At 41.1% G+C, this 17314-nt stretch overlaps 1 protein-coding gene across 3 annotated transcripts in view; it reads right to left on the bottom strand.

Moving 5' to 3' along the window:
- Positions 1-17314, bottom strand: part of ANK2 (ankyrin 2) — a 634142-nt gene that overhangs the window by 335841 nt on the left and 280987 nt on the right. The window contains exon 1 of one of the 3 annotated variants that reach the window (XM_056565099.1): positions 16061-16262. The exons of the other annotated variants lie outside the window; for them this stretch is intronic. Within the exon in view, the coding sequence (XP_056421074.1) occupies positions 16061-16144 (84 nt within the window). The 5' untranslated portion in view covers positions 16145-16262. Of the gene's footprint in view, positions 1-16060; positions 16263-17314 lie in introns of those variants that run through there. 3 annotated transcript variants of the gene reach the window in all.

Raw genomic sequence — 17314 nt, 5'->3', positions numbered from 1 at the left:
GTTTGGTTCCAATCCTACTGCATGAAGCTAAAACAATTAGTTCCTAACTTGTCAATTTGCTTCATTAGGTTTAAAGTCTGGTAAATGTGTTAAACTTTTCAAAGCAAATAGTGAAAGGTATGAGAACTGGAGGAAACCGGGAATAAAAGAGATGTTCCATGGGGTCACAAAGCCCACTGCACCACCCAGAGCTCTCCTCTCCTTTATCTATGTAAGGCTGCGTTCACATCACGATTTTATAACTTAAAATCATATATAAAGTCAGATCCATTGACCTCCATTAAAAAATCTGATCCATTACACACATCCGATTTGATCCGCATCCGATTTCACACGATTTCTGTTCGGGCCTGTAATAGGGTTTGACCACGATTTCAGACCTGAACAAAAATCGTGTGAAATCGGCTGCAGATCAAATCAGATGTGTGTAATGGATCCGATTTTTTAATGTAGGTCAATGGATCCAACTTTATTTACAATTTCATACGATTTTAAGTTATAAAATCGTTTACTCAAGTCGTATGGAGAAATCATGATGTGAACGCAGCCTAAGTCTCTCTACTGAATGCCCTTACCTACCAGCAAATGTTATTTCATTATTTTTTCCAATACCAGAAGTAGCCATTATCCAGTTATGTTCTATATTTTTAACTTCAAAGGAACAAAGGAATCTGTTAATTTTTCCATTCCAAAAAGGGAACATTCATATATGCTTCATTAGTTGGCCACTATGAAATCTAGCTTACTAATAGCCTCGATGACTATTTGGAATACAATTACAGTTTGCTTTCTTGTGTCTTAATCCCCTGCCATCTGGCCAGAATAAGACGTGAGCTCTGAGTGAAGGCTAACCTATTCTGTACTCAAGACTGCAACATAAAACTGTAAACATCTGTTTATCTATCTATCGATCAGTCTAGAAGAGGTTAACATGTATATATAGGGCCGCGGAATCTGTTGGCGCTATAAAAATAAAATGATTATTATATATATAAAACAATGCAAATATTAGCATATGTTCATATACATTGTTTATACATTTTTCAGGGTAATATGTTTTTCTAAACAGCTCCCAAATAATTACAATGGAACCCCCCCCCCCCCCCCCCCCCATTATTTAGCTGGATTTCTCCTATAAACACTTCTAATGATATGTAAGTTTAATATAACAAACAATATAAAATAGGTCAAATGAAGTCATATAATTAATCCTCCCTAATCCCACAGAGTTCTGCAAAGAAAATATAATTATTGTGTATATTATTGTATATATTCCTATACCTATTCCTTAGTCCAGGCATCAACATGCTCTATTTTTAACTATATACAACCAGGTTTAATATTTGGTTTGAAGAAACAACAGAGTAGTTTTGCAAAACACAAGAAAATAGAAACAGACTTAGATTTGTTCAGATCCTGTCTACTAACATTCAGGTCGGGTCTCTGGCTAAATCCCATTTTCCGTATTCTCTATTTTGAGTGGGCTGAACATAAAAACACTGACCTTTGTAAAAAATGCATTGGTTTATTTCTGTACAACAGATCAAAGATTCTGGAAAGAAAGAGCCACAGTTGAATAGCGTGATCAAAAATCTAAGTTAGATAAAAGTCTAAAGCAAGAATGAACAGATGTGATCAATCAATGGTCTTATTAACTGTGTAACCAATGCATGAATAGACTTGGAGAACATATCAGGGGGTCATTTTTAGCTTTTTTCCTGGTGTGATTTATATCATAGTCTAGTTTTTGACAGTATGAGAATAAATCAGCGCTTATATGGCTGCTCACCTGTTTCATGGGGTATAATGTGTATCCTTGATGACACCTCCAAGCTGATATAGGGAGTCTTATAGGCCATGCAATGCTCCCTAGGGAAAAATGCAAGGAAGCTCTCCTCTAGAAGAAAATAAGGTAGCATCCCTTTAAGACAGTGCTTTATCCCTTAAAGGGGTGCTCCGCCCCTAGACATCTTATCCCCTATCGAAAGGATAGGGGATAAGATGTCAGATCGCAGGGGTCCCGCCACTGGGGACCCCCAGGATCTTGGCTGCAGCACCCACCTGTTGCGGCTTCCAGCAGCGCTGGAGGCTCTCATCCTAACGCCTTGCGACTATGGTGACGGGAGATCATAATGTCACGACACTGCCCCCGTGTGACATCACACCCTGCCCCCCTCTGATGGCTGTCACGCCCCCTCCCATAGACTTGCATTGAGGGGCGGGGCGTGATGTCACACAGGGACGAAGTCGTGAAGTCACAATCTCACGTCACCGTGGTCGGGAGCCGAAGCCTCCAGCGTTTCCGGAAGCCGCAACAGGTGAGTGCTGCAGCCGAGATCCCGGGGGTCCCCAGCGGCGGGACCCCCGCGATCTGACATCTTGTCCCTTTTCCTTTGGATAGAGGATAAGATGTCTAGGGGCGGAGTACCCCTTTAAGAAATCTTGAACTATGACTAGTGATTATAAAGCCAAGCATGCCTGTTCTCCAAAAAGATCTCCCTTTTGGAAAACATTCTAGTTTGGCTAAAAATCCTTGATCACATTTCAATGGAATATAAGAGGGGTGGGCATTCCTTAAATAAAGGAATGTGACAGTGAAGAGCAACTTTGGTGTGATCAAGTGTAGTAGAAGCATCAAATTGTACAAATGTCGAGGAAAGATTAAGTTGTGCGACCAAAGTCACTCCATTGCTGCACCGATTAATCGATATTATCGGTAAAAATCGATAACGGGATTCCTTGTCGACGAATCCTGTCAACGATTAATCGGGCTCCAATTCGTTGTTAAGCAAAAAAAACAACAACGCCGGTGTTGTGACACTTGTAACTAATTTTTTGGGTCAGCGCTGCAATTCTTGGGGTGGCAGTCCCCTCTGTTGGAAGCGGGTTAGGGTCGGGAGGAGGCCTGCTGCTCCATTACAAGACAGCATGAATATAACTTCACAACAACTGTGGGATAAGTAAGGAAAATGACCTTCTCTTAGATCGCATTATGCCATAACTGATGGTGCCTGGTACGGAGGTGACAGTTTCGCTTTAAATGCTAACTTAGTGTTTCCCAACCAAGGTACTTTTGGCTGTCGTGGCATGCTGGGAGTTGTAGTGTAGCAACAGCAGGAGGCACCCTGGTTGGGAAACACTGTGCCAAGTAATAATAGGGGTGCGGGGAAAACCTTGTTCACTTGTTTTTACATGCCTACTGTACATATTTTTTTTAAAGTAAAGCCCCAAAAAAACCTTTTTAGGTCATTTTGCTGTTTTTCCCCGATTGTTCCATTAATTGATTACTTTATCAGCAACAAATTGAGGGCAATTAATCGTTTGTTGCAGCTCTACTCTGTTGTGCAAGTCTAAGCCTATATTCCTGTTACATTTGTGCTGTCCATTCATCATATACCCCAGGAATGCCCCAGATGTTTATGCAGTACATGTATATGTATATAATGGGCACAGATCTCCTAAGTTTTTCAATAAAGAGTTCCCAAAACATAAATATATATATATATATATATATATATATATATATTTGTAAATAAATACATATGAACATTGTACTGCACTTATATTTCTTTTTACAATATGAGTCAATGAGCAACATATGCAGCTCTATAACAGATAAATGAGTCCGGGCCACACATTTAGAGTGTAAGTAAACTTAAAGATGTCCATTGGACAAAAGCTTATCACCGATCCTAGGGATAGGGGATATGTAGCGGATCACAGGGGGGGGGTTCAACCGCTGGAGCCCCTCGCAATCTCCCATTTGGGGCCCCGCCTCGGCTCTGCTTCACTAAAGTGTGTCTCATACCCAGCAGGAAGCTGTTCGAAACACTCCATTCATCCTTATGGGAGAGGCAGAGACACTGAGTTTGCGTGTTTCCGCCTTTCCCATAGAAATTAATGGAGAGAGCGTTTTTTGACCAGCTAACGTGCTGGGTGCAAACCACCATCAGAGCAGCAGAGCGGGGGCTGAGCTGGGACCCCATGCGGGAGATAGCAGGGGGTCCCAGCAGTCGGACCCCCCCACGATCAGCTACTTCTCCCCTATCCTGTCCTGCGGAATACGTTTTTGCCCACTGGATATGTTCTTTCAACCTGTTTTTAAGTAGAGCCTGGAATATACACAAATATGCTAAAATATCATTTTCACAATCTGCTTCTGTTTTTAACAAGGAAACGTAAATCTTTAATAGATATGCGGGGGGGGGGGGGCATGTTTTTCCATACCATTGATATCTATAATTGGAATAGCAATAATAATAGTACTAAATTGTTACCTCCTCTCAATAGGAACAAAGCTGTATGATATCGTGCCTCCTCTGTAACCATAAAATGCCATGAGTAGCAAAAAATATTGTCATCCAAGTAAAGTTGGGAAAGCATGAAATGTGAAGTAAATCTGCATAGTTTTAGACTATTTTGAAGTAATTTCAGTTCTGAACATCATTTAATTGAGAACATAACATTTCTGAAGTTGAACTATGATTCATAGCCTTGATGGGAAATATGACAATGAAATGATGCTTCAGTCTCTGAAAACAGGGTGAATAGCTGTTGTTCAACCATCGCTTGCCAACAAGTGGCTACATTCTGGCTGTAGATCAATTAATAGCCAAGTGTTTACCAGAACGACTTACATGGAGCGCTTGTTACACATTCACAGGAGGGTCAGCAGTAAAATGCTCCTATTATGATCAGAACAAACTGTCCTAAGAGAGCAGGCCCCGTTTCTATGCTTGTAACCCGAGGGTAAAAGAAAACAGAATACAAAGAACAGCTGATATAGTCAGTCTCTGGGGTGCAAGGCAGTTCACCAATGATAAAATATGTGTAAAAAGACAGCTTTGTCCCTAGGAATGGTATCTTTGACAACATGCACAGAAACGAGAAACACAAACTTGGTTGCCAAGATTTTTCCCCGGATAAAATGTAATGCCATGTTCTACACATCTAGACGTATGGATAGAATAGTAGCACACTGTGTCTCAGTTTTGTGAACGAGACCTTATTGAGTAGATTTTTCCAGCTTTTGAATTGGGTATGGCTACATGACAGTATAGATAGGCTGATTTTTGTTTAACACTTCCATTGCGGTCTCTGATGTGTTTAGGACAAAAGTATCTCCAGTAGAATATAAAATACATCTATCAAACAACATTTGGTGGATTAGTATCATGGTCTTCTGAGTTGGTTTACAGTGGAAAAAAATGGGCTAACAAATATTTGGTTCCCATAGAGATCAATGACTACCTTAATGGGACTATTTTTGGCCTGATGGTCACCCATAACTGCAAGGAAAAGAGCAGAGGTGAGAAACATGCTACATCCCAAATAAGTACACTATGAGTGTTGATGCTGCACAAGTAATTCTAAATCTATACCATTCTAATTTTAAAGACCTGCAAGAAAATGTTGATGTAAATGGTCTATTGTTAACCCCTTAAAGGGGTACTCCGCCCCAGGACATCTTATCCCCTATCCAAAGGATGGGGGATAAGATGTCAGATCGCGGGGGTCCCGCCACTGGGGTTCCACGGGATCTCAGCAGCAGCACCCCGCTGTTATTACTGCACAGAGCAAACTCGCTCTGTGTGTAATGATGGGCGATACAGGGGCCGGAGCATCATGACGTCATGGATCCGCCCCCTCATGACGGCACGAGGGGGCGGAGCCGTGACGTCACGATGCTCCGGCCCCTATATGAAGGCTTGTTTTTTGTGTGACCAGTTGCACTTTGTAATGACATCACCAATTTTACCCTAAAATGTATGGTAAACCCCCCCCCCCCCCCACATTTTTTTTTGTGTAAGGAAATTTTAACGAAAATCATAATTTAGCAAATTGGGGGGGGGGGGTTGTTTTCACGCTGTACACTTTATGGTAAAAATTACATGTTTTCTTTATTCTCTGGGTCAATACGATTAAAATTATACCCATGGTTGCATACATTTCTTTAAAAAAATCTCAAACTTTTTTTTTCAAAATCAGTATGTATTAAATTGCCCTATTTTGACCACCTCTAACTTTCTTATTTTTCCGTATAAAGGGATGTGTAAAGGGATGTGAGGGCTAATTTTTTGCACCATGATCTGTAGTTTGTTTTAGTACCACGTTTGCGCATATGTGACTTTTTGATCGCTTTTTATTACATTTTGTTGCAGTTTAATGTGACAAAAAAGCTGAAATTTGGGACTTTTTTAAATTTATGTTCCCGCCATTCGCCGTAGGGGATCATTACATTATATTTTTATAGTTCAGACATTTACGCATGCAGCGATACCAAATAGGTTTATTATTTATCATTTTTTTTATGCTTTTGTGTATTAATTTGGGGAAAAGGGTTGATTAAAAACTTTATTGGGGGAGGGGCTTTTTCAAATTTGTTTCCACCTTTTTTTTTCAACTTTTTTTTTTTACGTTCTTTTATACTTTTATAGTCCCCATAGGGAACTATTTATAGCAATCATTAGATTGCTAATACTGTTCAGTGCTATGCATAGGGCATAGCACTGATCAGTATTATTGGTGATCTTTTGCTCTGGTCTGCTAGAAGGCATATCAGTGCAGAAGACCCCGGGAGACGGATGGAGGCAGGTGAGGGGACCTCCGTCCTCCATCTTGGCTGACCTGATCCTCGCAGCAGTGCCGCAAGGGGGCATAACTGCCAGTGTAGCAGGCAAAGTGGCTGTCATAGGCCAAGCAGCTACAGAGGACCAACTTTCTATTAAAAAGCTATCACAAGATTAAAACGTATCCACTATCTGACCATTGGGGATCAGACTACTTAGACCTTCCCCAATCATGAGAATGGGGGGACTCTTGTCTACTAATAAATAAATAGAGTAAGTAGAGCGCAGCATGCAAGCATACTGCTTCATTCACTTACTATGAGACTGCTGAAGACAACCGACTGCTGTACTCCTTACCTTTTGCAATTCCATAGAGTGAAAACAAGAGTGGTGGAGTATGTGCAATGCCTCTCCATTCACTCTGGGGACAACGGAGTCCTGTTCTAGTGGTCAGCCCTTTAATGTTCAGATCTTATTATTACTTGTACTGTGTATTGGAATAACACCTTCAAAGGAGCACCTGAGGTGCAAGCCGAGTATAGTAAAATGCATAATATATATCTAATACATGGCAGAATAAGGTCTGTAAGCAGAACTCTGCATTTCCTCTCATAGCAAAAATTCGGAGCCTGTTTTTTTTTTATGTCTGAGCCTATTGCCATGGTTACTGTATTCATGGCAATAAACATTTGTTCTTTATAATACAGTTTCTTATTATTAATGGCCAACCAGACACTCAAAAACAGCAATGGGGAAAACAACGAGCACCAAAAGTTAACCTTTACATTGTACTGTCTGCACTGTCGCCACGTTCAACCTGAAGCTGTTATCCATAAGAATGCTGCTGGTGACCTTGGTGAATGACCAGAACTTCTCAGTGTTTTCCCTCACGTCAGATCGCTATGTCACTTTGGCTTTTACAGCCCTTTCTACGCTTATTTTTCCGAACATTATTTCTTGCTAATATAATTCTGATTTATTCCAACAATCAATTAAGGATGCCCTTGATAGAGGTTTTCTTCAGGAACTTTCATAAGATCAGCTACTCGTGTGGTGAGCTTTCCCAATCCACAAAATGAAGACATTATTGCTTATCATAGCTACCCTAATGTAAGGCTTTGATCCAACACTGCCAGTTGTGGTGCAATATGTTTGTCATTTTTTTGTAACCACAATCATATCCAATAGGAAACAGCTATTAATCTGTCCAGTGCAATCTTAGTAGCTAAGTCTGTTTCAAATAAAGTGTTTCTAGAAATGTCTTTTACCTCTCCAGCTTGCCCAAACCTCTGTTCCTGCCATTTGGGGTGCCCACCTCCTTAAAGGGGTACTCCGCCCCTGGCATCTTATCCCCTATCCAAAGGATAGGGGATAAGATGTTAGATCGCAATGGTCCCGCTGCTGGGGACCCCTGGGCTCGCCGCTGCGGCACCGCGCTATCATTACAGCACAGAGCGAGTTCGCTCTGTGCCTAATGACGGGCGATACAGGGGCCGGAGCAGCGTGATGTCATGGCTCCGCCCCTCATGACATCACGGCCCGTCCCCTTAATGCAAGTCTATGGCAGGGGGAGTGATGACCGCCACGCCCCCTCCCATAGACTTGTATTGACGGGGGCGGGCTGTGACGTCACGAGGGGCGGAGCCGTGACGTAACGATGCTCCGGCCCCTGTATTGCCCGTCATTACGTGCAGAGCGATCTCGCTCTGCGCAGTAATGATAGCGGGGTGCCGCAGCGGCGATCCCCAGGGTCCCCAGCAGCGGATAGGGGATAAGATGTCTAGGGGCGGAGTACCCCTTTAATAGGATAGCCCCAACCACAGTGCCAGTGCCTACTCTACTAAAAAGGGCAAGACATAGCTATGTCTAATACAAATAATCAAAAAACATTGTGTCAAGGAAGCAGGCCGGGACACAATGGGTTAACAAGCATTAACTGGAAACAAAACAAAGAGAATAAACAAATAGACAGATAAAAAGAAGTAAAGAGGCCAAGACAAAAGACTTAGAGGGACATTTATCAATGTTTGCTTATGTTTGACAGCACAAGACACCTAGGTACCTTTGAGCATCTGGAGGGAACTGTATGATGCTGGAAACCTATGGTTCAATACTCCTTTAAGGAAAGGCTTTGGACATTATACTATTGCCTACAAAACCAGACCCTTTGCTCTCCAAGCCACCTCTCCCACTGTATATGTATTGGAGAAAGCCAAAACCCTCTTATAAGGGGACAATATTTTCAACTTCTTAAATCATGACATTAACTTTGTAAATCAGATGTATAAGAATATGCCAGTAAGATGTAGTGTTTGCTTTCTAAATATGAAGAACTCCCTTCAGACTCTTTTTAGCAGTCTTGACAATGCATATACATGATACTATTGCAACATCATGGGAACAGAACATTCATGTTTTTAATGTCAAGTATAATTCCTGGAACTAGCAAACCATGAAATAGCTGGAAGAATGCATGCCGTCTAGTTCCATCATTTATTAGTGGTTGACCTGGTGAGGGGTTGGCACTTGTCTTATGCCAAATGTAATTTTACAGGGGACAATCAGAACAGAAAATTGGCGACATTTATGATTATTAGCCACTAAAACAATGTTCTGACTGGTTTGGATAACTCACACCGCCTTAGCGAAAGACTTCATGAGTGTGCCCACCTCTCCATTAGAATTTAAGGCTAAAGCCTCCAAAATCTCAATATCAATCTCAACCTGCTGAAAAAAAACCACATTGGAGATCTTGAGTCTATTTTAAGTTATAGACTTCTATGGCATTTTATAAGAGAAAGATGAAACATTTTCTTTAAAAATGGAAAAGTCCTAAATGATAATAAATAGATTGCCAGTTCTGAGCCATACAAGTGAAAAGAAGCACCCTAGCCAAGCTAGCGGAACTAATGTCAGATACTTAGGCTCCCTATTGATGTGCAGGGAGGTAGAAAAGAAACTGCTGAGACCATGTGAGCAGGCAGGAGTGTTGACAGGGGCTGTCAGAAGGAAATATTATCCTCAAAGATGAAGTGGTAAGCATGGTTAACCACTTCCTGCCTTCCCAGGATGATTTGTATTAGTCATATGCACTGGAAAGCCCTTCTGAGGCTAGGTTCTTACCACACATGGCCCTGAAACCTGACAATATGCACTTGAGACCAGTTAATGTATTCATTCAAGAAAGCCTCCAAACGTGCACAATGCAATTTGATGTATTTGTTTTTCTGTTTAAAAGGCAAATTATATTTCACTTTTTTTTCCGTCAGATGGATCCAAATGTATATTGTGCAAGGGTAGATTAAATACATAGCCACTTTAATTTAAATGGGCACTGTCACCAACTTTATTTTTTGATATGTTGTAGTACTTATGTACTACAACATATCTCTAATATACTTTTATTTTATTTTTTTTTTCATTAAAAAGGTTTGATCCGGCCACTGAAAAAGGACTGATTTTGGAGTGGCAATCAGTCCTTTTCAGTTAGGCTGCACTCGCTCCCTGCCTGTCAATCAGACAGGCGGGAGCGAGCGCATTGGATCCCCGGCCACTGGCAGGGAGGCCACTCCTCCCGCACATCGCCGCCTCGTTGCCGCCGCTGTCCCTGCACGCCCGCTGCCAGACTCTGCAGTAACTGCAAGTGCAATGAGGGAACGGGGTATGCAGGGCGGGGGGGGGGGGGGATGTTGGTGGGGGAGGAGTGAACGGGCTAGTGCCATAGCTGGGGGGGGGGGGGGGGAACGGACTACAAAAAAATATATATAGGATGGTGGGAGCTACCCTTTAATATAAAGAAAAAAAGTGTAATATCTAGCAGTGATGCCAGTAGGAATGGCATCTTAATGTTTAGTGTATAGCATGTGACCACTGAAACCATTGACTGCATCACTGCTAAAATGTAAATAAAGACTGGGACTGGAGCGATGGGGGATTGAACAGGTGAATAATGTCATATTCAGTTCAGTATAAACAATGACCATACGAAAAACCAAAGCTTCTCTCCAAAGTGCCTGTAGTACGGATTCCCCACATAATCATTTCAATGAGAAATCTTTGCATTAACAGGTCTTCTTTTAGAATGTATCGACTTGCAGCACAGTATACTGTCACTGTTGCCAGGAGACAATACTACCAGATTTTTAGGAGTCAATAGGAGGAAATAACTTGACCTTCATTCCTCGGAGCTAACAGCACCTACAGAGACTGTCCATGAATTACATGGATGGTCCATTGACTGTTGAGGGTTCTCACAGCTTATTGTCTAGGGATCCTTGTAACAAAAATGGTCTGCAAAAGGAAGTCAACCCCTTTAAACATTATATTAAGGGATTGCATTTTTATCAATTGCCTGATATATTTCTCCTATCCTTATGACTCCATTTAGAAGAGGAAGCAGTTTAAGCTAGGATGCCTGCACAAAGCATGAATACACTGCAGATTTTTAGCTACGAATTTGCTTGGAAAAAGCGCAAAATCTACCCAGTAAGTATCCAGTGGTGTAGATTTTAAATCAGCAGCGTTCCATTTTATGTTGCAGATCCACCACAGCTTCAGGGTACGTTCACACGCAAGTAGTTAGCAACGTGTTTCCCGCTGCGGGAATCCTGCTGCGAGTTACGCAACCATTGATTTAAATGGGCCCACAGACAGTCCGCAATAGTGTCAGCTTTGTGGACTGTCCGCAGACCCATTCAAATGAATGGTAACCTAACTCGAAGTGGGTTTCCCGCAGCGGGAAACCCGTTGCTAGTTAATAGCGTGTGAACGCACCCTTATTGAGGTTTTTTCCATTCTCTGCAGAGGGGAAGTCACAATCCGCGCTAAATCCAGTGGATCCACAGCAAAATAAGCAATTCAGAGGGGTACTCCACCCACAGACATCTTATCCTATCCTATCCAGGATAGAGGATAAGATGTCTGACTGCCGCAGGGACCCCCGCAACCTCCTAGTACAGTCACCCCACCCTCCATTCATGTCAATGGGAGGGGCGTGATGGCTGTCACACCCCCTCCCATAGACATGAATGGAGGGGGCATGGCGTGACATCACGAGGGGGCGTGGCATCATGTCTCTGGCCGCAGAAACCCAGCATTCTAAACATACTGTTTAGAATGCTGGGTGCTGCACGGGTGCTGCACAGAGATTGCGGGGTGTCCCAGCAGCAGGACCCTCACAATCAGACATCTTATCCTCTATCCTTTTAATTATCAATTTACATTAATATTAAAGTGTACCTAAACATTCAAACAATGCTGCTGACACCTCCACCGATTAAGAAGGAAGGAACAGAAGTGCTTCTTGTCCCTTCATTGTTTGAAGGTTTAGGACCACTTTAACATTTCCGCACTGTAACCTGCAGTAGCAAAATTCATACAAATATTTGCACTACAAAGTGAGAATTAGATGCTGCAAATTTACCTACTGAAAATAAATAGCCTTTCCGTCCTATGAGCAGGCACCATTATAGAGCAGGGCAGGGCAAGCCTCTCTATCTCTATGCCATAGAGAAAATATAAGTTTCTCTAGAGAAGGTTTAAATCCTGTTGACAGCAGCTTCAAGAAAGTGTAAGGAATAATTTGCTTGAGGTGGTCCTGCTACTAATATCACTTCAACTCTTGGTTTTTAATGGGAGGCTGTCACTAGTGATAAGGGAGCTTGTCAATTGTGATAAGGGAGCCAGTCACTAGTTATAAGGGAGCCTGTCAGTGTTTCATGCTGCCCGTGAAAACACGGACAGTCACCCTTACCACACTGATCTCTGAATCACTATGAATGCCCATGCCGTGTCAGGATTACCATGGCCAGCGTAAATGACTCTATATGTAAGAAAATAAAAAGGGACAACAATGCAATATTACTGCAACTGACAGGTAAAACGTTAAATGTCGCTGGCTTTGTCCAGTGATTGACCGGCCTGGTGGCAACCCTAAATACAGGGCTTCGAGCTAAATCATGTCTATTCACCAAGCAACAAAATAGTTAAAGACACACACATTATAGGTTCTGTACAAGATGAAGGGTAAAAACTTGCTTCAAGTGGTAAATTAGAATTGTGCAGCCATCGTTTTATATAGTGGTATACAAATCCATTACTACTATATTCGAAATCTATGTAAATCAAATCCCAAATACAGCTGTGTGAACAAAGCCAGAGGGTGTGCTTAAACATTGCTATTTTGGTGTAGTTCTAGAATATTAGATATTATACATACGTAGCAGCTGTTACCTGAACTAAGATCTACATGAACTATGCAAAAAGAGCAAGGCACCAAAGAATCTTTCTACATGTTAACAGCGTAAGGCACCTTACGTTCATTTGGCACATCTGTAGATAAGTTAGTTAATAAATAAGGATGTAAGTTACATCTGCTTATTTAAGAATATGTCATTATTTATATGCGGCTGGCACAGTCTTACCAGGCCTCACATAGAATAGTTCCATCAATCACTTGCACACATTATTGAGTCTTCCTTGCTTCACTAATTAGAAAGTGTTCCTCTCTATAAAGTCCCGCTGACTGTGCAGCTAGAGGAAGCTATTACTACAAAAGTAATGAAGAGTGATGACAAGTGAACCAACCGGAAAACATCAGAAAACACCTACCAATCATCAATATACAATATTAATATTATAAGGATGTTATCTGGATATGCATATCCACTGTGGTAATACTGCAATTCCTCCACTAGATGCAATGGTACATAAAACATGTGCACTACCACTTGAGCATCATAGCACAATAAAAAACATCAACACTCTACCATTTTAATGGTCAAACCAAGAAGCTTTAATTAAAGTAGAAAGTTTGCATACAGATATGAGTACAAACCACGGAAATAAGGTCAACAAGACCAAACAAGTCAGAAACAATGTGCACAGATCAAAGCACAATGTTCCAAACAATAGCAAGTAATGATAATCATACAAGCAGAAGAATGGTTAATACAAAAATACAAAAAGCAGGCTGACCACCCCCATACATTAAGAGAAGACACTCCCCATTAATAAAAACTCTACAATTTTATTTTGTAAATTTTCCAAATATCCAGAAATCATTGAAATGACTTTTATCATAACCCGATCTAAATTATACATATCCAGTAAAACCTTTCCAAAGATCACATTTTTTGAGAATACTACCCCCTTATCCAGACCTGATTTCAGGTGATGTTTTTTAGTCCACTATACCATATACATAGTAGATGTTTTCTTTGAGAAGACCACTTTAATAGAAGACCTCTTTTCTATCCAATTTTGGGTGGTCTTCTCAAAAAGGTATACCAACTTCAGAAGATATGAAGAAAGAACGGAACACATATCATGTTGAAGATAACTTCATTCCTTTATTGCTTCAAATCGGGGTGTGCGGTAAGAGGGTAGGGAGGGTGGACGGGTGCTTCAGGGGAACCTCGGGCAACGGTCCGTATCACGCTGGAATGCGCTTCATCAGGCCCAGAGGGCCTGATGAAGCGCATTCCAGCGTGATACGGACCATTGCCCGAGGTTCCCCTGAAGCACCCGTCCACCCTCTTACCGCACACCCCGATTTGAAGCAATAAAGGAATGAAGTTATCTTCAACATGATATGTGCTCCGTTCTTTCTTCATATCTTCTGAAGTTGGTATATCTGCACAAACTATTTTATACGTGAGCACTACTGAATATAAGGGGTAGTACGTGAATACAGGTGCAGAAGTCCTGAAAGTCAAGTGCAGCACTGTTTTATCTGGCAGTGCCAGTATATACACCTCTTTGCAGTGTGGCTTCTCAAAAAGGTCTCACTGTAACCATAACAGCACATCTGGGGGAAAAAAATTATAAGTCTTTGGCATATATCCAATCATGAACAATCAATAGAAACCCATCACATTTTAAGCCAAAATTGAAGATCAAAAATATAAAAATTGTTGTAAATGATCATTCAGTTGAATTGTGCTGCAAGGTTTTGGGTTCTTAATGCGCATTTACTGCCATATCGATCACTGAGTCAACTACCAAGCCTATAAAATCTAGAGATATGGTGTTGTTTATGAGACAAATGCGGACACTGAAGTAAGACTGCCGGTGACAACAATATCTAAGTGTTTGTTGTGTTTGGTCATAACTGTCTATGTCTAGCTTAGCTTATTGACTAGCACATAAATGTAGAGTAGGTGCAATGCTGCCTAGAAGAAAGATCTGCCCTTATTTTCAACCCCTTTTAAATGTCCTATTGATTGGGTAGAGAATTACTAATCTGAGGCCGTGTGCTAGCTTGTAAATGTGTCACTCATAGGAACCTTTACAAGCCTTGACTAAGGATCAAAGGATCATTTTGTCTCTGTGCTACAAGATCACATTTTGGTTTGTGCTAGTTTCCAATAATTTCCTCCCTATATAATGTATGGATACATTCACACGTAGAAGATTTGTGGCAGAAATTTCAGGAACAAATCTGCCATGTGTAAATATACCCTGGAGGCTCCCCATCCCCCTTGTATACAGAAAAGTCTAGCCTTTTCGAGCCTGCATCTTACCTTTATTATAGAGTGTACAATGAAAAGGTAATGCTATATCCTGGCAACCATTAGATGATATTTCTTTACAGATCCAATAAAATCACATATTCCATTTTGGTCAGTTATAATGTCTAATAATATACAGAGAAACCTCCTCAAATCTTTGAGAAGACCCCCTTATCTAGACCAGATTTTTTAGTTCACCATTTATTACGTACACTGGCCATCTTCTTTGAGAGGCCAACTTCCCTAGAACACCACAATATTTTGGGTGGTCACCTTATAGAGGTTCCATAAGGGACTGCAAAGTGTAAGAGAACAGATGTCTAGCATCCGCATCTGTGCATCCTCCAGCCACAGACTCCTAAGTGACTGGGTGTGGCTATAGTACACCGTATTACATTGTGTACTTTACCCAAGAAAAGGATGAAATTCTACTGGGTATCTGCATGGTTAATATTGATCATTGGTAAATTGTGTGTTTATGTTCTATATGGTTCTACCTATTAATTACATACAGGCGAAAGGTACAGATGTAGCATGATTCCAAATTCTATGAAAAATCATCACACATAACACTTCTCGAATAACATTCTCCAAATAGTGAAATTCGGCTTTTCTAAACCTGACAGACTCTGTCTGCTACATCATCAACCAACTTACACCAGAAGTTGCGATACAAAATAGTGACATTTTATAGACAAATCCTAGCTGAACAAGCAGCTAAATAGCAAAAACATATCACTGGGCTACAGCAAGGAGTTGTTAACCTCCGTGTACCAACCAAGCCACACACAATAATACTCAGCATCTGGGATTTATAAAGGTAAACAGTGGCGAGCTCAAGCCTTGGTTACATCCTCAGCTCACTTGTCACAACAAGCGAAGATAGCAAGCTCTGCTTCCCCGACACGCCTTATAGAGCTGCCCTGCATGCATCCCAGGGAAGCATGCTTCTACAGATGGCCCTTTAAATCCAGATCTTACCTTCCTGGGTCTTTTCCTCCTTAAGTTGGTGCCGTTATGCTTCTCCCCTCCATCCGTTTTAGGAACACTTTCCTCGTTCATCATTTTAAACCAGTTCCCCAAGCAAAGAGTGTTGCCATTAAAGCCTCTTCACAGCACGGACCACTGTGTCACTGACTAGAACGGAGACTGGGGAGGGGGGAATAGGAGGAGAAGCAGCGCGACGTTGCCATGGCAGCGGCTGCCACAAATGTTTATCTGCTTGCATTGTTAAATCTGATTCAACCAATTACCGACAGGATCTGCTCCTTCACAAAGGAGGAAAGCTCAGAGCTGAGAAAGAAACACCAAGGAGGACTCAGCAGAGTTACAGATGCTTTCATTGTATTCCCCCAGTGCACACACAGAGAACCACTAGGAACTTGCTACTATTTTCGTACCTATACTATTTACCAGAAACATTTATTAATATAAGCGAAACTTGGACAAATCGTCCTTCCAAGGTAAATATTTACACAACACAACATCAGCTGTATCTTATAAAAATGGTTTCATTTGAAAATTCTTTATTTTTTGTTTGTAAATATTTATAAATGATCACATATAGAACAGAAAAAACTATAAAAAGAGTCCTCTACATGGGGGGAAATATAATACATGACTAGACATAACAATCGGGGGACCTGATTTATCAATAGGGATCTCAGTCTGTTCTTCTTTACTTTAGACATAATAGGTTTTAGATGAATATATAACTTTAAAAGATACCGTACGCTGAGATTACGGGTGCTGTCAGGAAGGATGGAAGATTTACAAAGCAACTCAATAAGACAGAAGGACGGATCAGTTACAGAGAGATAACAGATAGGTGATGGATAGATAGACAGGTAGACAGACAGATAGATAATAGATTAGATAGATGCATAGATAGATATATCGATAAATAAAATGAATGGATAGAAAGATAGATAGATCGATAGACAGATAGATAGAGACAGATAGAGACAGACAGATAATAGATTAGATAGATAGATAGATAGATAGACAGGCAGTGAGTTTCCAGTATACAAGTCAGGTTTCAATTTTAAGTTGGACATATAATAGAATGCTAAAAATGCTTTTTTTAGGCCTGGTAATAGTAAAACAAGCACGCCAACACCCATGTAATCACATAAAGAACTGTTTCAACAACACATTGGCCCAGATTTATCAATCTGTTTTAGACAAAAAACTGTCTAATTTGCCCATAGGAACCAATCACTTTCATTTCTCAGA

The sequence above is a fragment of the Hyla sarda genome, chromosome 1 (assembly GCF_029499605.1).
Source record: "Hyla sarda isolate aHylSar1 chromosome 1, aHylSar1.hap1, whole genome shotgun sequence".
Taxonomy (NCBI): domain Eukaryota; kingdom Metazoa; phylum Chordata; class Amphibia; order Anura; family Hylidae; genus Hyla; species Hyla sarda.
The sequence above is the reverse complement of the archived record's forward strand: the minus strand, read 5'-3'. Positions and strand labels throughout refer to the sequence as shown.